We start from the raw sequence: 24,446 nt of genomic DNA on the forward strand, positions 1-24,446 counted from the left end.
CTTGAGCACCGACCGCGCCCTGTGCGCTCCACCCTCTCTCTCTCGTTTTCTTTTCCCGGCAACGCTGCACGGCCTGTTTTGTAGAGCCGCTCGATCGAGCTTGAGCCCGCCGCAGTCCGGAAGGGTCAGCGCGCTACCTGCTACCAGCACGATTTGCTGGAACAACTTAACTGGGGAGCCAAGCACAGCTCTCCACAGTCTCTCCCGCAATTCTCCGAGCACCGATGAATTCTTTGGGCGGTTGCCCTCGGTCGACGCCCGTTGCTCAGACTACGACCTCCAAGAACCCTCCTCTCAGGGCGAGATCCCCGTGAGATGATGCCACACTGCAGGTGAGTTTGAACTTACTCGTCGCCACTGTAAAGTCCGCGCCTCAATAATACACGGACTTCAGGAGAACAGTTTAACAGGTACTTTACTGAACAGGAGGCAACGTCAGACTGAAATACAGAAGCCTGCTAGGGCCTTTTATACAGGGGTGGTCACTGCCGGTACTGCAGTCTAAAACCAGTTATTCCCTTAAAGGTACATACACAACACATATAATAACAGAAATAACAACAGAAAATGCTGGAAACACTCAGGAGGCCAGGCAGCATCCGTGGAGAGAGAAACAGAGTTAATGTTTCAGGTCTGGGACCCTTCGTCAGAACTGGAAAAAGTTAGGGGTGTAACAGTTATTAAGCAGGTGCAGAGGCAGGAAAAGGGCGGTGGGGGGGAGGAAGGAAGGAACTAAAGGGACAGTCTTTACTAGGATTGAAGGCAGGAGAGATTAAATGTTGCAAATGGGGATGGCAGAATCATCAACAGCTGCTGCCTGAAAAAATGTGGGCAGTTGATGATTCTCCCACCCCTCTTTCCCTACCTCTGCACTTGCTTAAAACCTGTTACACCCCTAACCTTTTCCACGGATGTTGCCTGGCCTGCTGAGTGTTTCCAGCATATTCTGTTGTTATTTCAGATTTCCAGTATCCGCAGAATTTTGCTATTGCATATAATAACAGGTTATACACCATTAGTGACCATTACAAACTGTTGTGTTGTTCAGCGCCCAGTACAAATATTAAAAACAATGACACACAAATCCACAAAATACTGTTGTATCCGAATTGTGAATTTATTAACGTGAATCTGAAAGGTCGCACCAGGAGTAAATACAGTTTAAATCAGCACTAACAAATTAATAAACAAATCATTCTTTGATTGAAGTAGAAGTCAGAGGTCACAAGCCTACAGAATGAGGCCGTTTGGCCCATCGTGCCACTTTGAAATAGCTGTCACATTCGTCCTACTCAACGACTATTTCCTCATAACCCTAAATATTTTTCTTTCAGTAATTAATTTAATTATCTTAAATCTCTGGCCTCTGGTTACCAACCCTCCTGCCAGTGCAAACAGTTTCTCCCTATCTGCTCTATCAAATCCCTTCATAATTTTGAACACCTCTATTAAATCTCCCCTTAACCTTCTTTGCTCTCAGGAGAATAAGGCCAGTTTCTCCCATCCCTCCACCAATTGAAGTTCCCCATCTGAAATACCACTAATCCACTCGACAGTTTGAAATCAGAAGCTCAGTTTGTCGGAAATCCCAGGCATAAGCCTATTTGGGCAAGACATTGGTTGGGATTGTGTTCTTTGCCAAAAAGTTTGTAAAACTGTTCTGAAGCAGAGATTCACCAGGATGTTACCTGGGCTGGAGCGCTTCAGCTATGAAGAGAGACTGGACAGGCTGGGGTTGTTTTCCTTAGAGCAGAGAAGGCTGAGGGAGGACCTGATTGAGGTGTACAAAATTATGAGGGGTGTAGATAGAAAGGAACTTTTCCCCTTAGTAGAGGGGTCAATAACCAGGGGGCATAGTTTCAAGGTATGGGGCAGGAAGTTTAGAGGGGATTTGAGGAAAAACTTTTTCACCCAGAGGGTGGTTGGAATCTGGAACTCACTGCCTGAAAGGGTGGTAGAGGCAGGAACCCTCACAACATTCAAGAAGCATTTAGATGAGCACTTGAAACACAATAGCATACAAGGCTACGGACCATGTGCTGGAAAATGGGATTAGAATAGACAGGGCTTGATGGCCAGCACGGACACGATGGGCCGAAGGGCCTCTTTCTGTGCTGTATAACTCTATGACTCTAAGCATTGGTTTGCTGTCTCTGGTTGGCATTTTAACAGGCTCTCCAATACTCAGGTAGATTCCTCAGGGTTTTTTTTGTTACAGTAAGATGCACCAACTGGGTTGCTCTTTCAGATAGATGGTAACATCATTGAAAATTCTGTAATCAGATAGCGTTTTATCTTCATCCAGAATCTGGTCATTCCACTCCAGGTAAAGATTGAGCACTGAGGTACTGGTCTGATCCTTGACTTCTTGCTTAATATTTCGAATGGGGAAGAAAGGGTTGATGGATAAACAAATATCCACGGGCTTCACAGAAACCAGAACACCTTTCACGGGCTGAAAAAGACAAACAGAAAATATTGTAAAATATACAAGGGGACGCAGGTTTTGTACAAGATACATCACTAATCTCACTGTACTCTATGGTACATTCAATGCTTCCGTGCTGGTGGGAAGCTAAGCTCGAAAGGAGCACAGGCCTGATGATCAGTGTGAGAGCGCCATAACCCGACCTCTGAACCATGCTCGCTTTGAATGTGGCCCCCTACTGGGAGTGCAGGGTCACTGAACCTACCCTGATATCTATCCAAAATTTAAAACAAACTATAATACCACTGCTTCCTGTTTGCCGTGTCATACTTCCTGCATTAAATTTCGGTGTTGCACTTTTTTGATTGGTTCCCATATTGGCACCAGACTTTTTGATTTGGTCAAATTTGATTTAAGAACTCGCAACTCAGTAGCTAAGAAATGCAACCAGAATCTACCAATAAAGCACAGCAGAACTTGAATCTATCAACTTATTCAAAAAAATCTACATCTTTTTGGCCGCAAACAATCAGAACTACAAACGGAGAAAAATTTAACAATTAAAAAAAACTCAAACTAAAGCAAGCAAAGCATTCAAAATACTTTAAAGAATGTTTTCCTTTGCCAGTTTTTTCCTACATGCCAGTAGCGCCCTATACAGTTATTGTAAATCAGTAGCCCTAATGACAGCACGCTGTTCATTACAGAGCGGAACGGTGACTCAATGTGAGCAATGCCACAGGAGATCCACCAATATATTAAACAAAAACATCGCTGGTCCAGATATTTAACTTTGACTTCTGATTTTTCTGCTCTTGATAGAGACATCTAATTTACTGCAGTATGGGATTCTTTGGCTGTTTTTTTCACGAGATGGACTTGGACCCGAGCTATGTTAAGATGTGGTTTTTAGTAAAAGATTGCCTAATGGGGGTTAGCTTACCAAGACAGTCCCATTGCAAGATGGGCGTTTGTTTCTCTCGGAGACCAAAATAATGGACAATTCATCTGACTATTCAGAAGGACACTTCCACCTTTTCTGATCTCCGTCAGGGCTGTGAGAGAGGCTCTTAAAAGTCAGAACATTGACACCAAGAAGCCGTTGAGTAAGAGAAACCTGCTGTCCTAGGTAGTAGGGCAGAGTACAGCGAGATTGTGCTATTAAGTTAAGTTAAACAAACCACCAGAGTGGGCTAGTGCTTAAGTATTCTTTAATGTTGTAACAGTCTACAAACAGAAGTTATACCAATTGTATCAAGTGATTCTCATAAATCTCATTGCTCTGTGTGTTTCACCTACTGTGCAATAAAGTAGCGTGTGATTCAGACTAAACTTCACCTCACCCTATGCTAACTTGGTCCGCCTCCAGAAAGATTGAAGGAGTACATGTGAGTAAGACACGGAAATCTGGCCCAAATCACAGGGTAGTTTCTTCGTTACCCTCCTGGGTCTCACTACTGTACAAGTAGATGTACGACAGCGGGAGTCAACTTCTATAAAAGAGTAGGCACACAGGCCACTTCAAGGAGCAACTGACACCACTGACCCAAGAAGATAACTATGCCAGTTCTGAATTTGTGACACTCATACTCTGGATCATGAGAACGTAAGAAATCATAGAACACGAAAAAGCCCACAAAGTGCCTCTGATGGCTCATTGAGTAAATATTGTTTGTGCTATGTTAGTGAGCCAATCAGATTCACTCTTTGGTCCATGCTGCTTGAGCCAATCAGAGCTAGTATAGCAGTAGGGTTGCTGTAATTTGCCTCAATGTCCATGGGCTATGCAGGGGAGAAAATATATCCGTCATGGTTACCACTCCCGATCGCAATCTGTGACCCCCTACTAGAAGTGCACACACGTGGACATCACAGGAGGAGATGTTTGGGCTCAGTTGTAAACCCACCCTCCTCCCAATCGAATTGACTACTGCCACTCATTGTCACGATTCACACATGAAGACTGGCCACTTGTTTGAGGTACCAGAGGGCTGCCAAGGCCTATGGAACTTTACCACAGCACAGGCCTTAGAGAGGGTGCAGAAGAGATTTACTAAAATGGTACCAGGGATGAGGGACTTCAGTTATGTGGAGAGACTGGAGAAACTGGGTTTGTTCTCCTTAGGGCAGAGAAGGTTAAGAGGAGATTTGATAGAGGAGTTCAAAATCATGAAGGGTTTTGATAGAGTAAATAAGGAGAAACTGTTTCCAGTGGCAGAAGGGTCAGTAACCAGAGGACACAGATTTAAGGTGATTGGCAAACGAACCAGAGGCGACAGGAGGAAACATTTTCTTTTACACAGCGAGTTGTTGTGATCTGGAATGCGCTGCCTGAAAGGGTGGTGGAAGCAGATTCAATAGAAACATTCAAAGGAGAATTGGATAAATAGTTGAAGGGAAAACAATTACAGGACTACGGCGAAAGAGCAGGGGACGGGAGTGGTTGGATAACTCCACCAAACAGCAGGGCCTGATTTGCATGGGAGGCCTCAGATTCCTGCCCACAGCCAGCCAGATTGAGATGCTGGCTTCCTGCGGACGGGTAGGCCTGCAGAGACAGTAGGAGCGAGGGATCGGTCTGGGGGAGGGAGTGCGGGAGGATCGGGGATCGGCAGGGGAGGATCGGGGATCGGAAGGGAATGATCGAGGATGGGTGGGGAGGAGCGGGAATGGGTGGGTGGTGGTCGGGGGGATCGAGGATCGGCGGAGGGCAGACAGAGGATTGGGGCCGGCCTCAGCATCATCGGTGGGGTGGGGGGGGCCTCATGGTGGGGATCGGAGGCCTGGGGAGGTGGTCGGAGGCCCCGTGATGGAGCGGATATGGGGTCAGAAGCTCATCTCAGGGTCAAATAGGCCGCCAAGGTTGCGAATGTTGTGGTTCAGCTTCAGACAGTGGCCAGGGAGAGGGATGGAGTCGACGGCTAGGGAACAGAGTTTGTGGCAGGGACCAAAGACAATCATAAACTAAATGAGGATTACAGAAAATAATCCAAAATGGAGGTTCAGGTGATCTAACAAAATGTCTTTGCGGTTTATGAACCCTTTGATCGGATTACCTTGTAATCTGTCCCTTCCTCATCAAGTGCCCACTGAGTACAATTGTTGTCTGATATAAATCGTGTATATCCCTCTAGGTGTTCCTTCTTAGCAAATTCCAGTATTTTGGTACTACACCATGTGCTTCCTGTGATATTTTACCTTAACATCCCAGGGGATGACGTTCCACAAACAGTTCTGCTCTAAACAATTTTTGGCCTCTCTTGCAACTAGGTCCCATCGAGCATTTCCAGCAACGTTTCCCGTTGGGTCTGCAGGGTCGAGAATCATTGGCCTAAATGTTCAAACAACACAAGAATCACCAGTCAAAAGATGTATTTTCATGTACTCCTTCTTTGGACCACACAAAACTCCGGGGATTTATCTTTCAGGCACATTTTTAAGACTCCTCAGTAAACATTGGCCCAGCAATTCGGGCGTCCACGGGTGAGTACGCACGGGGTACTCACCCGTAAGCCCAATGGAAGTGCTGGTTTCCTGCATGCACTGCGCATACGCGGGAAACCGGCACTTCCGTTCCCCTGAAAGAAGGGGTTCAGAAGTCGCACGCGTGCGCAGGAGAGGCTGCGCGTGCACATCGAACTTACGTTTTATTTGCAGGTTTTCCCGGGAGGGTAAGTCTCCAGAAGTTAGACATGTAAAAAGCAGTCGCAAGGCCTGCTTTTTACAAGGTAAGTGGTGAATTAATTAAAATTAAAACATTTTTTCCCACAGGTTTATTATTTTTAAATACTTTAAAGAAAGGTAAGTTTACTTTTAGCCCCGTTAGAAAATAAGTTTTTTTCCCCAAAAATTTAAATTATTGTTTAAAATAGTTATTTCATGTAATTTATAGTTTATTTAAAAATGTGATTAAAAAATATTTTTTTTTTGAAGATTTAGTGATGTTTTGGGGCTTATAGTAATTATAAGTTTGACAGCCCTTCCTGTCAAACTTATGAGTGAAGCATTCCCTGCTACCATTGGCTCTCCATGGCTCACGTGATCCCAGGGGATGCATCGAACTAACTGCGCCCCTGGGATACGCAAGCACTGCGCGCCGGCAGTTGGAGGCGGCCCAGGATCGGAATTCCACGTGGGCCCACAGCTCAACGGCCCGCGCGATTGGTAAGTGCAGGTCAGGGTCAGCCCCCGACCCAAATTTCTGGGCAAATATATAATGAGCTCTAATAAGTTGTCTAAATGAAATATTTGAGCCAAACTCTCCCACTTAAGTAAATGTATCCTTTTTCCACCCCTTCCCTTTTTAGCTCTCGGGCCTCTACTGACACTATGCTTGAGGAAGCTGTTGAGAGGTGCACAGGGTGCCCAGTGATGGCATTTGCCACAAATTTTTGGATTGTCTGTTTTGCCTCTGAAGCCAGATTCCATTTATTCAAGACACATCCATTTATTTAATTATTTCCCTCCTGACCCGCAATCCGATTCTATGTATTGAAGTTATATTTGGATATTTAACCATTTCCCGGCTGATGTCCCATGGCACTGCTCACATTAAGCCTCAGGATGTGCTGTTTTATAAAGGCAGGAACATAATTCCACCATGAAAAACACACTGGAGATAAAATTCAACTTCGGCAGAGGCGCAAGACTGTTAAACACCCCGCCCAATTGTCCTTCCCATTGACCCAATACGTGTTGTCTCCCATCTTCCTGAGTACCCTGGGTCGTAAAAACAGCAAGAGAAAAATACTAAAGTGCATCAGTTCAGAAACAGAGACAGAGGGAGGAGAGACTGACAGAAAAAAAATAATGGGGGAACCAATGAAAGAATTGGACAGAGAGGTAGACATCCCAATGAGAACAGTGTGTGTGTGTGTGAGCACAAAACGGTGGAAGATAAAGACAGACTCACACAAGAAGAATTGGAGTGGGAAAGAAGTAGAGATCAGTTACACGAAGGACATTTTTTCTGTCTGTGAGCAATGCCAAAGGAGTTAAACTATATTATAATAGATTATGTATTACATGGTATAACACACCCGTCATTATAAAATAACCATATCTCCCAAACTACTGTGTTAAACACCACAGGAAATCCACCAGCATTGAATTAACTATACTTAGATCAGTTAACATAGGATCAAGTGCTACATGGGGAAGCGAGAGCAATAACAATGAGTTACTATTAACTATACAGTCCATATATGGAGATGTTTGGAGGTACCTCTAAGATAAATAGGTATATGTATAAGTAGTTACTAGTAGAGCAAGAACTGGTGACTAAAATATTTGCATTAATGTGTTATTAGTTACATAGGAAGATTGGAATTCCTAGACGATAAACCATCCTGATAGTCGCAAGATACAATGATAATGGAGTTGTTGACTAATCACAGCAATCGATCTCGATCAATTACTCGACAACAGACCCAGACATGAGGCGAGGAAAACCCCATTGGTGGAGAGCTTTGGGAACCATAGCCCCAAAGTCACCTATTCCTCCCAAACATGCTACACTTACCACGTTATGTCTCAAATTACTCATATATTGCATCCCAAAATGTTACATTTTTGAAAGAAATCCATCTAATTTGCATTTGAATGACTCAATACGATTCAGTAATAACTTGCAAAGAGAATTGGATAAATACTGCAAGGGGAAACATTAGCAGGGCTATAGGAAAAGGGCAAGGGAGTGGGATTAATAGGATAGCTCTTCCAAAGAGCTGGCACAGGCACGATGGGCAGAATGGCCTCCTTCTGTGCTCTATCATTCTATGGTTCCCCATCAAGAAAAATACTGTAAAAAAAAGTCCAACTTACCTTGGTTGTCGGAGTTTATTTTTCAGGAAACTGCCAACAGGGACACAGTCGAAGTTGTAGTTGTCGGTCCAGAACATCCACAGCTCTTTGTATTTGACAATCAGTTCCATGACTGTGCAAAATCCTTTGGCGGTGTTGAAATTCTCTCCCCCCTTAGCGCTCTCCCATGCGTAGATGATCAGCAGCTCCAGGGCGTACTTTGGTGGGAGGAACTCTCCACGTTTTAGTTGAGGTTTGTACGGGCGGACATACTGTTGGGTAAAAATAAGTCAACGCATAGTGCAAGGATCACAGGCCTTTCTCGTTCGAAGCGCTTAAAAGTAAACGTTGCCAGGCAAGGCTTCCAGTGCAGAGTCTTGGTTGAATGGAGTACAAATTGAAGAAAAAAATGTTTCTGTGGTTTTTTTAAAAGAGTAAATACGGAAAAACTGTTTCCACTGGCAGAAGGATCAGTAACCAAAGGGTCAGCCTTAAGATAACTGGCAAAAGAACCAGCGGGGAGATGAGGAGAAGTTTTATTACGCAGCGAGTTATGATGATCTGGAATGCACTGCCTGTAAGGGCAGTGAAAGAAGATTCAATCATAACTTTCAAAAGGAAATCGGATATATACTTGAAAAGGAAAGGTTTGCAGGGCTATGGGGAAAGAGCAGGGGAGTGGGACTAATTGGATTGCTCTTTCAAAGAGCCGGCACAGACATAATGGGCCGAATGGCCTCCTTCTGTGCTGTATCATTCTGTGAATTGAGTGCAGAGGCCATGGCTGGAAAATCACAAACTGGTCGCATTGATCTTTATACCCGATTCTTTGATCTACACTTCTGTTGAGGGAGACTCTGCGTCTACAGCCTCGCTTTACAAAGTTTAGCCTTTAGTGCCGACGCTTTTTGCATAAATCTTTGTACTTATCAAGATGAGGATGGGAATAGAACCATTTCCACTTTTGACATTAAGTGTTAACACCAAGCACTCCTCAGGGTAGGTACAGCATGGGTTATGTGCAGAGTGACCCTCCAGCTAAACTATCCGATCAAGCACATCCCAAGCAGCTATAATATAGGTTGGGTGAAAGACAAAGCTTCCTTCCCTCTGGCCCAACCTTAAAACATCCCCTGCCATATCCAAACATCCCCTGCCACATCCAAACATCCCCTGCCACATCCAAACATCCCCTGCCACATCCAAACATCCCCTGCTACATCCAAATGTTTAGAGCTCGGGGCTGGCTACACGTCAAAACCAGTGAATGGGCCAAATAGAATCACAGAATCATAGAATGGTTACAGCACAGAAGGAGGCCATTCGGCCCGTCGAGCCCGTGTCAGCTCTCTGTAAGAGCACTTCAGCTAGTCCCACTCCCCCGCCCTTTTGAAATTGTGCCCTGTACTCCCAAGTCCAAGTCATTAATATATAGCAAGAAAAGCAGTGGTCCTAGTACTGACCCCTGGGGAACAGCACTGTGTACCTTCCTCCAGTCCAAAAAACAACGGTTCACCACTGCTCTCTGTTTCCTGTCACTTAGCCAATTTCGTATCCATGCTGCCACTGTCCCTTTCATTCCATGGGCTTCAACTTTTCTGGCAAGCCTATTCTGTGGCACTTTATCAAATGCCTTTTGGAAGTCTATGTACACCATATCAACCCTCTCTGTTACCTCATCAAAAAACTCAATCAAGTTAGTTAAACACGATTTGCCTTTAACAAATCTGCGCTCTCTCTTTCCTTAATTAATCCACTCACGTCCAAGTGACTGTTAATTTTGTCCCGGATTATCGTTTCTAAAAGCTTCCCTATTACTGAGGTTAAACTGACTGGCCTGTAGTTGCTGGGTTTATCCTTACACCCTTTTTTGAACGATTATACGATTCTGCAGAAACTGACAGTGCCATATATATAAAAAAAAAATCGCAATCCACGCACAAACCACGAGTCCCAGGGCCAGCCTGAAAGTGTCCAACTCCTCCTGTCTCTACAACATTGTTATTTTAAACAAGTCACCTGCTGGTGCATCCACTGTGCAGGAGATTCTCGTGCAGGATCATCCTCCACCATTTCCGCCACCTCCAGTGTGATCCCACCACCAAACACATCTTCCCCTCACCTCCCCTTTCAGCACTCTGTAGGGACCGCTCCCTCCGCGACACCCTTGTCTACTCCTCTACCACCCCCAGCACCCCTTCCCCTTCGCCCGGCACCTTCCCGTGCAAGTGCAGGAGATGCAACACATGCCCTTATACCTCCGCCCTTCCCACTGTCCAGGGCCCCAAACACCCCTTCCAGGTGAAACAGTGATTTACTTGTACTTCTTGCAATGTAGTATACTGTATTCGCTGCTCACGATGTGGTCTCCTCTACATTGGGGAGACCAAACGCAGATTGGGTGACTGCTTTGCGGAACACTTCCGTTCAGTCCATAAGGGGGACCCTGAGCTTCCGGTCGCCTGTCATTTCAATTCACCGCCCCATTCCCACTCAGACCTCACTGTCCCCGGCCTCTTGCATTGTTCCAAGAAAGCTCAGCATAAGCTCGAGGAACAGCACCTCATCTTCCGATTAGGCACTGTACAGCCCTCTGGACTTAACATCGAGTTCAACAATTTCAGATCCTAACCCGGCCCCTATCATATATATTTTTTATCCACACTTTTTGTTTGTGCCTTCTGTTCTTCTCTCCTACATGGCAGCTGTCTTCCATTCTGCCAGCGCAATTCACCCTTCATCTAGAGCCATCCTTTGTTTCTTAACCTGTCCCATTACCATCTCCTCTTGCCTTGAATATCTCTTAATGTCTCTTAACCTCTCCTGCCTTCTATCCTATCACAGACCTTCCCTTTTGTTCTTTCATCCCCTCCCCCATTTTCTAGCCCCTACACTTGCTTAAAAATCTGTTCCATTTCCTTTTTTTTTCCAGTTCTGATGAAAGGTCATCGACCTGAAACGTTAACTCTGTTTCTCTCTTCACAGATGCTGCCTGACCTGCTGAGTTTCTCCAGCATTTTCTGTTTTTATTTCAGATTCCCGAGGAGGCCTGCCTCCTGCTCTGTTCACCGATAATCAATTTCCCAGAGCGGTCCTTAAACAGACGGTAGGCCCCTCATTAACATACGCAAGGGGTCGAACGCCTAGCTTAGGCGACCACCCGGGATGTGTAGAAGAGTGGACTGACTAAATTAACAGTGGCCCGAATGCTCACACAGACTGGGCGCAGGATACCCACTGCTAAACCTGTCATTGTTGTGCCCCTTTTACATCTGAAAAAACGGGCACAAACTACCGATTTTTAGCCCTCTTTTCCTTCCTCTCTTATTTCTTATTCCATTAAGTCTGGGCTGGATTAGAACCAGGCCAACAAACCTAGAACAACAGGTTGATGACTGACTGTGCAACCTAATGACCTTAACATTATATTGCTACTGTAACATGGTTGCACCGTCAACTGTTTTAGGAACCCCGATGGTAAGTAAGGTCAGTCTGAAAGAGCCCTTACTGCTCAACTAGAGAAGAACTTGGAGACACTGGGTAGAAATTGACCAGCTTGCGCTTTTCCATCAATTAAAATGAATGTGTGGGAAACTATTGGCTGGAAACCATAGAGGCGGAATCTCTATAGCACCGTGTCAGGGCTGGATCAACTGGTTAGGCTTCAAGAATCATATAGGTTGAAATCATATTGTAGAATATTAGGCAGAAACAAGTCCTATGTTATTTTAACAAAGGTGTCAACCTGTTTATTTTAAATGGTTAGTGCCTTTGTTAAGATAACAGAGAAACACATTCACAAGTTTGTTGTTCATATGATAAAGCAATTTCAACAGTAGTTGAATGTTGGAGCCTGAAGCACAGGCATATTTAGCCTAAACCTACCACTTTGTACCAGTGCTTCACAAGGCGGATGAGGCCTTTAAGTTTAACTGGGCGCCACTTTACAAAGTTCCTCTGAAGTTCAGTGAAGCACGCTGAGAATTCTCCTTCAGACTCTTTAGTTTCAATCAGGTCTACGTACACCTGGGCATTCGGGCGGGTCCTTGTAAGTTGACCTTTAGGACATTGAAAAGGTGAAATCTTACTGTTCAGGTACTGGACAGTTTAACACGACACAAATTGCTAGTGATTGATGGAACACCATTTTGGAAGGGCTAGAGGTAAAAAGAAAAGTATCTATAAAATGCTAAAAATCTGAAATAAAAACAGAAAATGCTGGAAATGCACAATCGCTTGGAATTTTCACGGGTCTCTCCTGAGGGGCAAAGAGCCTGCACTTGCCCCGACAAGGCCAATTGATGCAAGGGAAACAGGGGGGCCTGGGCAGGGATTGCACCTGCACCCCAGCCTTCTGGGGACCCAGTGCATCTCTTAAAGGGCAGAGGTAGAGACCCCCATGAGGACCTAGGCTACTTTCCTGGCTTGGACCCCAATTGTGGTCTCCGCTTCTATCCTTGAAAAGACTTGCAGTAGAAATATTCTTCTTTGAATAATGCGGCCCATGTACAAAGGGAGCTGCTGTTGAGTGTTTCCGCGGAGGGCTTGACACCCATTTCCCCGCATCTGGAAGCCTGAAACCAGAATTCCTGGAGCCTGGGGCAGGTGGTTGCCTACGATGCACCTCTAGTGGCCATCCAGCCCTGTGCTAAGGAAAAGGAGGGGCCAACAATGGATTCCATTTATAGAGATGTCCTGGCTACACTTGGATAGGTAAGAGTGAAACCTGGCGTCTCACCAAGCTGGCCAATGGAGGAGAGACGTTGGAGGGGGATGGAGTAGTCAAGATCAAGAGTTGGAGGGGGATGGAGTAGTCAAGATCAAGAACTATGGCGGGACAGACCTGGGGAAGGTTTGGCTTGGTGGACAAGGGGGTGAGGTGTGGAGGGAGAAACAGCAGAGGCAGCTGAATGGATGGTTTTCTGCTGTTGGTCCACACAATAACAACTCCTTTAAATATATCTAATTTACCACATTTTCCACCCAACCATTTACATTCAAAACCTCATACCTAAAGCATCAAATGCTGGCAGAACATCAACCTCAATAGAATCAGACGACTCTGTGGATCTGAACTGGAAGTTCAGGGAACGAGGAGAAAACAGTAAGCCAGACGACAAGGTAATTATTCTGGGCTTTGACATGATGATCTCGAATGCGATGCTTTGCTGGCATTCCTGCAGCATATCACAAATTATCTTCAAAGTTTCACCCCGGTTTTGCTTCTGGTCTCTAAAACTTCTGAAGTGGCTGAGGAAGATGACCAGATCTGCATCCGAGCCATTTTTTAAAGCTGTTCCTTTCCCAGAGGAGCCACCCTGAAAAAAAAAGTGAAATAGCAGCACAACCTTTTAAATAAATGATCAGGAAAATGCTTTACCACTCAAATCAGCACTGAATCTCAAATCATCAGCTCAAGCCTAAATTCAATGTTAACCTTGTAGGCTTCTTATCATCACTTCATAGAATCATAGAATGCTTACAGCACCGCCATTCGGGCCATCAAGTCCGTGCTGGCTCTCTACAAGAGCACCTCAGCTAGACCCACTCCCCCGCCCTTTACCCGTAGCCCTGCAAATTTTTTCCTTCAGGTACTTATCCAATTCCCTTTTGAAAGCCACGATTGAATCTGCCTCCACCACCCTTTCAGGCAGTGCATTCCAGATCCAACCACTTGCTGCGTAAAAAAGCTTTTCCTCATGTTGCCTTTGGTTCTTCTGCTAATCACCTTAAATCTGCGTCCTCTGGTTCTCGACCCTTCCGCTAACGGGAACAGTTTCTTTCTATCTACTCTGTCTGGACCCCTCATGATTTTGAACACCTCTATCAAATCTCCTCTCAACCTTCTCTGCTCTAAGGAGAACAACCCTAGCTTCTCCAGTCTATCCATGTAACTGAAGTTCCTCATATTTGGAACCATTCTTGTAAATCTCTTCTGCACCCTCTCTAAGGCCTTCACATCCTTCCTAAAGTGCGGTGCCCAGAATTAGACACAATACTTCAGTTGAGGCCAAACCAGTGTTTTATAAACGTTAATCATAACGTCTTTGCTTAGGCCCAGGATTGCCAATTTTTGCCAAATCCAATAACACACAGGAGTAATACAGAAGTACAGAGATTGTGGCTTAAATTCTGATAGTTGCTTTGTATTCCCTTGAGATTAGAAGGTTGAGGGATGATCTAGATAGGAGCATAAGAAATAGGAACAGAAGTAGGTCATTTGACCCTTCGAACCTGCTCCGCAATCAATACGATCATGGCTGATCTTCTACTTCAACTCTATCTTCCCGCACTATTGTAGCGTTACCACCGAGTGGCTCTTACTTACTGTACATAATTCCCTTTAACTATGTTTGTATAGAGTTTGCATGTACGGGGCGTTGCCCCTTTAAGAACGTGTACGGGGCGTTGCCCCTTTAAGAACGCGACCTAACGCAATGACGTCACGTCGCACATCACGTGACCGCCCCAAGCGCGGGCAAACGCGATGACGTCACGTCGCACATCACGTGACCGCCCCAAGCACGGGAAAATGCGATGACGTCACGATGCAATCCACGGGACTGCCGAGTCAGTCCTTGTGGCGTCCCCGTTTGGGTAAGACCTGTTCCACGGCTCTCCTGCATCGATCCTTGTTGTTTTCTGTACTTCGTCAAATCTTTCATTAAAGACCTGTTGGATTGTTTCTCCTGAGTCGACTTCAGTGATTTGGTTAGGAATACACCTATTCCTACACTATCCTCATATCCCTTGAGTCTCTTAGTATCCAAAAATCTATTGATCTCTGTCTTGAATATACTCACCGACTGAGCATCCACAGCCCTCTGGGGTAGAGAATTCCAAAGTTTCACAACCCTTTGAGTGAAGAAATTTCTCCTCATTTCAGTCCTAAATAGCCGACCCCTTATTCTAAGACTGTGACCCCTGGTTCTAGACTCCCCAGCCAGGGGAAACATCCTCCCTGCATCTACCCTGTCAAGCCCTTGAAGAATTGTATATGTTTCAATGAGATCATCGCTCATTCTTCTAAACTCTAGGGAATATAGGCCTAGTCTACTCAATCTCTCCTCATAGGACAATCGCCTCATCCCAGGAATCAGTCTAGTGAACCTTTGTTACACTCCCTCTAAGGCAAGTCTTAGATAAGACCAAAACTGTACACAGTCCTCCAGGTGTGGTCTCACCAAGGCCCTACATAATTATAGTAAAACTTCTTTACTCCTATACTCTAATCCCTTTGTAATAAAGGCTAACATACCATTTGCTTTCCTAATTGCTTGCTGGACCTGCAAGTTAACTTACTGTGATTCGTGTACAAGGGCTCCCAGGTCCTCTGAACACCAACATTTCCCAATCTCTCACCATTTCAAAAATATTCTGATTTTCTATTTCTCTTACCAAAGTGGTTAACCTCACATTTCTCCACATTATATTCCATCTGCATGTTCTTGCCCACTGTCTATACCACCTTTGTATCATCAGTAAACTTGGATATATTACACTCCATCCCCTCATCTAAGTCATTGATATAGATTGTAAATAGCTGAGGCCCAAGCACTGATCCTTACGGTATCCCACCAGTTACAGCCTGCCAATCCGAAAATGACCCGTTTATTCCTACTCTCTGTTTTCTGTCCATTAACCAATCCTCAGTCCATGCTAGTATATTACCCCCAATACCATGAGCCCTAATTTTGTGTAATAACCTCTTGTGTGGCACCTTATCGAATGCCTTCTGAAAAATCATAATACACCACATCCACTGGTTCCCCTTATCTATTCTGCTAGTTACAACCTCAAAAAACTCGAACAGATTTGTCAAACATGATTTCCCTTTCATAAATCCATGTTGACTCAGCCACTCATATTGGCCCAGAAATTCGGGTCGGGGGCTTCCCGCGGGTGCAAGCCCCTGACCTGCATTTACCTAGCGCGCCGGCCATTGAGCTGTGGGCCCCCGTGGAATTCCAATCCTGGGCCTCCTCCAGCTGCCGGCGCGCAGTGCTTGCGTATCCCAGGGGCGCAGTTAGTTCGATGCGTTCCCTGGGATCACGTGGGCCATGAAGAGCCAATTGGAGCAGGGAATGCTCCATTCATAAGTTTGACAGGAAGTGCTGTCAAAACTTCTAAATACTACGAGCCCCAAAACATCATGTTGGCCTTCGTAGCAAGAGGGTTTGAGTACAGGAACAAGGATGTCTTGCTACAGTTATACAGGGCCTTGGTGAGACTGCACCATGAGTATTGTGTGCAGTTTTGGTCGCCTTACCTGAGGAAGGACGTTCTTGCCATGGAAGGAGTGCAGCGAAGATTCGCCAGGCTGATACCTGGGATGGCAGGAACAACGTATGAGGAGAGATTGTGTCGATTGGGATTATACTCACTGGAGTTTAGAAGATTGAGAGGGGATCTCATCGAAACCTATAAAATTCTGTCAGGCCTGGACAGACTAGATGCAGGAAGGATGTTTATGATGGCCGGGGAGTCCAGAACCAGGGGTCATAGTCTAAGGATAAGGGGTAAGCCATTTAGGACTGAAATGAGAAGGAATTTCTTCACCCAGAGAGTGGTGAACCTGTGGAATTCTCTGCCACAGAGGGCGGTGGAGGCCAGTTCATTAAATATATTCAAGAAAGAGTTGGATATATTTCTTAAGGCTAAAGGGATCAAGGGATATGGGGAGAAGGCAGGGACAGGGTACTGAATTTGGATGATCAGCCATGATCTCATTGAATGGCGGAGCAGGCTCGAAGGGCCTACTCCTGCTCCTATCTTCTATGTTTCTATGACTAAATCTTCAAATAATTTTTTTTTTAAATCACATTTTTTAAATAAACTATAAATTACATGAAATAACTATTTTAAACAATAATTTAAATTTTTGAACAAAATAATTACATTTTCTAACAGGGCTAAAAATAAACTTACCTTTATTTAAAGTATTTAAAAATAATAAACCTGTGGAAAAAATGTTTCAATTTTAATTAATTCACCACTTACCTTGTAAAAAGCAGGCCTTACGCCTGCTTTTTAAATGTGTAACTTCTGCAGACTTACCATCCCGGGAAAACCTGTAAAAAAAAAACTAAGTTCGATGCGCACGCGCAGCCTCTCCCGCGCACGCGTTCGACCTCTGAACCCCTGCTTTCAGGGGAACGGAAGTGCCGGTTTCCCGCGCATGCGCAGTGCATGCAGGAAACCGGCACTTCCATCGGGCTTACGGGTGAGTACCCCATGCGCACTCACCCGTGGACACCCGAATTTCTGGGCCATCATGATTTTCTAAGTGCCCTGTTACCACGTCCCTTATAATCGATTCCAGCATTTCCCCTACTACTAATATCTGGCTAACTGGCCTATAGTTCCCTGCTTTCTCTCTGCCTCCACAAGATATTTCAAATGATAAAGGGATTCGACAGGGTAGATAGACAGAAACTATATCCCAGAACAAGGGGTGTATAGTCTTAAAATTAGAGCTAGGTCATTTAGGAATGAAACCAGGAAGCAGTTCTTCACATAAAGGGAAGTAGAAATCTGGACTTCTCTCCTCCAGAAGGCTGTAGATGCTGGGTCAAGTGACATTTTCAAGACTGAAATTGATAGATTTTAGTTTGGTCAGGGTATCGAGGGATATGAATCAAAGGAGTTGAGATACAGATCAGCCATGATTTAATTGAATGGCAGAACAGGCATGAGGGAATATGGGTCAGAAATTCAGCTTGGGATCGAAACAGTCTGGTTCAGCCTAAGAGAGCTGCCAAGGGGAAGGATAAAGTTAGCCGCAAGGACCCTGAATTTGCGGAGATAGCCAAAGACAATGGGCTAGAAATCTGTCCGTGCAGCGCCTGTTCTTCATGCGCTAAACGGTCTCCTAAGCCTCCAATATAGTAAGCAAGAACCGCACGCTCATTACGAGCTGGAATATTGGTAAGGTCCAAAAAATGTTGGCGTCCAGTGCCCACGCCCGAAACAGGCGTTAGGCCCTTTGCATAAACAAATAAGGGTCCAAATGGCTGTTTGAGGCCCCCACTGCAAGATGGGGTGGTAGTTTAAGGACAGATGGATAAGGGGTGGGTTTTTCTAAGGAGAGGGCGATGACTGCAATTTTGAAAGTGGAGTGTACAGTGCCTGAGGAGAGGGAACCATTTACAATGCCATTAAGTATAGGGACCTTGAAGGGAAGTTAGAGGGCCAGGAGGAATGGAGTCGAGAGCAGGAGGTAGGTCCCATGGACAATATGAGCTGGGAAAGGGCATGGAGAAGATGAGGATAAACCAGCGAGAAACAGGGTTTCAGGGCTCGGGAGGAGGAGAACTGGGGGAATGTTTGGCCTGGTGGGCAATGGGAAGAGGTGAAGCAGCAGAGGCAGCTGAATTGTGGTGACAACAAAATCCATCTTATCACACTCGTTGGTGAGGAGGGGGCTGGGAAAGGCAATTAAAGAGACAGTTGGCTGTGGAGAGAAGGAGCCTGGGATTATCTTTACCCTCCAGGATGATCCTAGAATATTGGGCAATTTTTACAAAGGACAGCGAGGCCCCGTAGAGCTTGATGTGGTCCAGTCAGATCAGGTGATAGATGGACAGCAGGTACATGACAGCTTGTGTCCCTTGGATGAGAGAGCAAAGATGGGGGCCATAGTACGGGGAACAAGTGAGATGGGAGTCAGTGAAGATTTACTGGAGATGAAGGCATTGAAAGTCGAGGTGAGGATGTCATTGAGCAAATCAAAAGCTTCAGGGGAATCGTGGCAAAGGCTCGGCAGTTGGAAGTTAAAGAGTGCAGTTTAAAGTGACTTGGGGGAGAATTGTTTCCATATTCACCCTCAGCATAATATAAAAATTCAGTTTGAACTTTCTGGCACAGATATCATCTCTGTCTTTGTTTTCTTTCTTCTCCTTTATTCCACCCCCACAACCCAATTTTTCGTCCCTGTTCTACTGAAGGAATTAATTTATGTCCCAAGGCCACCGACACCACTCTGGAACCTCGCTCGAGGGCCATTCCTCATCACCCTAGACAGTGGATGTTACTGGGTAATTTGATAATGGGGGAGTATCCTAACTGAGATTGATCCCCGTGACATCAACAAACACACTTTTCTGCAGGGGTCATTGAAAAGGAAGCTTGCATGATTCTCCCTCTCCCTAGCCACGAGGCTCTGAGACCAGTTGTAGCGGCCCTGCTGCCCTAGCTGAGATTACATAACTCAACAAAGACCTGGTATTGATCCTGGAACCTGCCCAGTCTGAATGGCTCAGTATCATATTGGCACAATTATTCAATGAGACACCAAAGGTGCTATAGTGTTTTCCAGTATAAATACTCTTTTGCTGGTCTATTTCTGTCCAGTATTATTTGATTCTGCTGGACTCACCTTCACTGTTTTAATAATTTTGAAGAGCCTGTTACCACGGAAACATTGTTCCTTTAAGAAACCGCAAATCTTGTCGATGGTCTCGCCCACCTGCCTATTAAATTCCTGATCGGGTTGGAGATCATTAAAAATAAATGTATCCAGGCGACGAGGAGGTAACTGATACAATTCCATCTTATGCTTCACGGATTTTTCTGGAAAAAACAAATAAATGAAACTAGAATTTAGTAACTGTTACTTCAACTCGGGCTGTACAACTCTGGATCTGGGCAGATCATTGAGCTACGACACCACTCTGATAATTATTTTCCCAGGCTACGGTTTCACAGGTTTCACTTGCTCAGCAGTTGCCTGATTCACTTAAAGTTTAAAAGTTATATTGAAAATCTTATTCCTTTAGGATTTTCCCAAGATCAGGGAAAAGTGTCTGTCTGGCCTCTGCTAGATTTGGTACAAAGTGCCAGTAAGGGAGTGGATTTTAATCTGTGAAAGGATTCTGCTAGCCCTTGCAATGCTGGATGGCAATAACATGCTGGTATTACTACATTCCAGCGTTGTTATAGCAATAATGACGGAAAATGTGGCAACTGTCATTAGTGCCTTATCTGGTTAGGCCCATCCCTTTTAGGGCAGGCACTTCTGTAAGTATTATCGTAAGATCACTAAAGTGACAAAAACCATAGGAAACCTGCTGGTTCCTACAGGATCAATGACATTGAACACATCGGGGGTGATTTTCACTCAGAAGTCGGGAAGGAGGCAGGACTACAACATCGAGATGTGGCCAAACCATGCGATCTTAACTTGATTGACCTTGTTGAGCCCGCCCAGCAGACTCAGCAGGCCAATTAAGGGCCACCCGGCAACAGGTGACGTCACAGGCTGAAATTTCATCTGTCAAGACGTTTTGACAGATGAAATATCAGTGTTTCACAGCTGTTTGAAGCTGTCAAACACTGACAGTCTTACTTCTAACCTGAGTCCTTCTACACAGACTCAGTTAGAAATCTCACCGGCACAGAAAGCTGCAGGCTGTCACTTTTGACAGTTCGCAGCCGTTCTGCTTTCTGGGCCGGTTAGATGATGGACTCCCGAAACCTAAAGGAAAGAAGGCTAAAAAGGCAAGTACAGGTAATTTAAACTTCTTTACACACTTTAGACACACCAAACACACTTACCCTTGCACTCATCACTCACCTGAACACCGACATTGCGACCCCTCCAAGTCCTTCAACCCGACGGCCCGACTCCTCTAACTTGGCGTGGTTTGGAGCCGTCGGGAATCCCACACGACAACCTTCAAAATAGGGATTAGGCTAAAAATTGTCACTAATCCATTCCCGTCTCGGGTAGGCGGGTCCCAGTGCGGGGCGGGTACCTGCCGCCTTTGAAACTTACATGGAGGCAGGTTTGGGGCGCGATGGTGTCGGGACCCCCGAATTTGGGACTTCAACCCCCCGCATGCCTCCAATCCCGACTCCACGGGTCAGTTAAAATCGAGGCCATTAAGCCCGAAATTCCTCATGGTGCAATCCCAGCGGTTATACTGGGATCACGCCTGATGGTGCGCTCTAGGACTGAACCTGCTGGAGTCTGAGGTCAACAGGAGGGTAACCTCATTTGTTCGGGGCAAGTGGGCACAAGTTGTCACCTACCTGTGCCTAGGGTTGCAGTATTGCCAAACTCAGCGCCTCATAAATCAGGAGACAAACTCTTAAATGTCATGAGATTTGGTATAGAAATCACACACATAAACCAATATAGATTGAGAAATGGTTTATAAACCTCATTAGCGGCTTCATGCCCCTTTCCTTCAAACACCTCTCCTTAAATGCTGCATTCCACAGCCTCACGACCCTTCGTGTAAACCTTTCCTCCCCTTGCTCGAGAACCCCTCCCCCCTCACTGGAAACCCGCCTCTTTCTACCTACTCTGTCCAGCTCTTCATTATTTTAAAATGTCTCTGTCAAATCAAATTTAATCTTCTCAGTTCTAACAAAAGTAGTCCTATTTTTTCCAAGCCTTTCTTCATATTTGTGAAGATAAATTTATTTGCACAGGGCAGTTGGAACATGAAATGCTTTACCACAGGCAGTGCTTTGAGGAGAGAACATCGCATCTTTTAAAGAAAAACTGCACAAATATTTGAAGCAAATGATGACACAGGGCAGCGAGAGTGTGGAGCAGGGGGGTTGGTTTTTGGATTGCTCTGGTAAAGGGGCTAGCACATACATGATGGGCTGAATGGACTCCTTCTGTGCTGTCAGCTTCTGTGGTGACAATGACAGAAATGCTGATCTCGGCCAAGGATTAAAGCCAATAAATCTGAGGGCCGGTCAGTTACTGAGCACTGACAGCAGTCAGAACAAGGGTCTCAGTCTAAACCTTGAATCACCTGCTGACCGACTGGCTGCCGCACCAGTTTCCGGAGCTTCTCCTCCTGCTGGCGGCGGGCCGTGACCGACATTCCGGGGGAGGCAGGCAGTGGACGGCGGCGTCAATGATTGTTTTACGCCCAGGCACAAATCGGCGTAATTTTCCCCTGAAACCCCCCGCCCGGGATTTAGGCGATTGGCACCAGCCGCCACCCAACCGGCGGCTCAGACAGAGACACAGGAGTGGGAGCTGCTGAACTCAGAAGTCGCCAAACCCCCGAGAGGGGCTCGAAGCCCCCTCACTCTTTACTGAGGAAACTCCCAGAAACGGCGGGGACCCGACCTGGGTCTGCGCCAAACTTACGCCGGGAGACTGGCGGTAACCCCCGCGGAATTCAGACACCTTTCACCCAATTGCACCAATAAACAAAAATAGCGTTTTATAACTTACTGGAATTAAATCAAGCCCAGAACTAACTCTGAATAAATTGCTAAAATTCCTTCAGAGACGAGCTGAGACTAAAAACTCGCTGCAAGTTAAAAAAAAAAGTTCTAAACAATCTTCCAATCGATTTGATTGTATCAATTCCGAGTCCAGCTGCGTTATTTTTTATATTTAAATATTTAAACTATTTATGTTATTGTGCATTTACCTAGAAAGTTTTGCAGAGATTTTTGGAAATTGAAGAACTCACCTTTCACGTCGCAGTGACGGAGCAGAAACTGAGGTTTCGGGTGTGAATAACCTTTTTGATGAGGTTTCGGGTGTGAATAACTGTGTTGATTTGCAAGCTGCTGATAATGCAGTAAGTTTCTATTTCCCTATGATGATAACTGGTTCAGTTTCGATTTCTATTCCGGCTCCAGTCTGGTGCTGCAGATCCCGCTGTAAACAGCAGAGGGCGCACTGCACCGCACTGTGAATATTGTTGGTTTATTTTTACAAATTTGAAAGAGGAGATTGTGGCAACAAACAACAGATTCAGTTTGCCCCTCCTCTGTTTTCGGTTGTATTGTCGACAGATAAAAGAAGGACTCTGCATTCTGGCTGAAAACAATGATCTGCATTTTAGTGCTTTCAAATACAAAATGGCCTGACACAGCCGATAAAGGATTCTGAGAAGTGAGAAGTTTAAAAGAGAAGACTGAAATTGTTCACTGTGATTATTTCCACGGTGTTCTGCCCTATCTACTCCTGCGCTCTCGATTGGGTTGCGCATTTTAAAAACTCTGCTTATGGGATGTGGGCAAGGCTGGCATTTATTGCCCATCCCTAGTTGCCGTCGAGAAGGTGGTGGTGAGCCGCCTTCATGAACCGCTGCGGTCCGAGTGGTGAAGGTCCTCCCACAGCGCTGTTGGGGAGGGAGTTCCAGGATTTTGACCCAGCGACGACACCAAACAGTGCGGTGGCTGTGGACTGCACCAGCTCGCTTTCCTCGGCTCCGTGTGGAGAATGTCAGGGGATCGGACGGGAGTTTGGAGAGGGGAAGGTTAGGAACTTGGGAGAGAAGTTCAGGAACTTGTTTGGGGGGGAGAAGTTCAGGAACTTGTTGGGGGGGAGAGAACAGGGGGGGGGGAGAACGTGATCCTGGTCTAAAGGAGGAGGGGGGATGAGAGTAAGAACGTGATCCAGATGGGAAGATAGATCACGTTCCTCCACCCCCACCCCCACCCCCTTTACACCTGCACCACATTCTGCCTCTCCTCCCCCCACCCCCCACAAGACCGCAGCGGGTCAATAAGGCAGCTCACGACCAATCCTCTCAAGGGCAACTAGAGATGGCCAATAAATTAATTAATTTAAAAAATGAGAGTGTATGCTGTGTTGGTCCTACCAACATGCATAACATTACATTTATGTGTTATTTGCCGGATGCGACTATTGCAATGTTCTCCTGGCCAGACCCCCACCTTCCATCAGTGAACATGACCCAGGGACTGTAACAGTGAACCCTTGCTCTGTAAACCGGCTACTAAAATATCACACCTGCCCCACGCGACTTCTCTCTTTATGGAAAGTGGAGTGAAAAACGCTCTATTGAGACAAGACACAGCTTCAAACCAACAACTGAGTTATTTGACATTAATAACATGAATGAGCAGTTTACAGCCTCACAGCTCACTCGGGCTCTAGAAGGGAAACACTGGTGCTCGGAGAGCTGCTACCTTAAGACAGTCAGTTCAGGCCCACTGAGTCGTCAATCACCGAGGGCTACAGCCTGTAGAACTCTGGGCAAACAACATACCTCTCACTGACCCAGAACGGCAATCCATCAATATTGAATGAAAACAATCTTTACTGTTAGTCTGAGATACTTGTCAATGACTGTGACTATTCCAGCTAACGGACAGCATGGGGGGTTTGAAGCCACAGCAACTTGTGTAAGTAGTGTCATTGCTGACCCATCTACCCTGGGAGTCTACTAACTCCCCTCTGAGAAATCTTGGGTGACTCCTTACATGC

General features: G+C 45.6%; 1 protein-coding gene across 1 annotated transcript; it reads right to left on the reverse strand.

Annotated features, from left to right (window-relative positions):
* Positions 1 to 397: 397 nt before the first annotated feature.
* Positions 398 to 23,319, reverse strand: LOC147104232 (2'-5'-oligoadenylate synthase 1-like). The gene is made up of 7 exons (XM_085961424.1): positions 22,678 to 23,319; positions 19,608 to 19,801; positions 13,242 to 13,548; positions 12,116 to 12,288; positions 8,252 to 8,502; positions 5,627 to 5,759; positions 398 to 2,455 (listed from the first exon to the last, which is right to left on the reverse strand). Exons 2-7 carry the CDS (start codon positions 19,779 to 19,781, stop codon positions 2,213 to 2,215), a joined length of 1,281 nt encoding a protein of 426 aa, XP_085817550.1. The 5' UTR covers positions 19,782 to 19,801; positions 22,678 to 23,319; the 3' UTR covers positions 398 to 2,212.
* Positions 23,320 to 24,446: the final 1,127 nt, after the last annotated feature.

Source organism: Somniosus microcephalus, chromosome 19, assembly GCF_052327205.1.
Source record: "Somniosus microcephalus isolate GS21.2 chromosome 19, FLI_Smic_1.0, whole genome shotgun sequence".
Lineage (NCBI taxonomy): Eukaryota > Metazoa > Chordata > Chondrichthyes > Squaliformes > Somniosidae > Somniosus > Somniosus microcephalus.

Excerpts from the sequence above, each read along its gene's own strand:
- LOC147104232 (XM_085961424.1), bottom strand. The coding sequence starts at position 19,781 with ATGGAATTGTATCAGTTACCTCCTCGTCGCCTGGATACATTTATTTTT. Across the intron at positions 12,289-13,241 it reads GCCAGCATTTGATGCTTTAG|GTCAACTTACAAGGACCCGC; the intron begins GTATGAGGTTTT and ends AATGTCCTAAAG. Across the intron at positions 8,503-12,115 it reads TGAAGCACTGGTACAAAGTG|TATGTCCGCCCGTACAAACC; the intron begins GTAGGTTTAGGC and ends TTTACCCAACAG.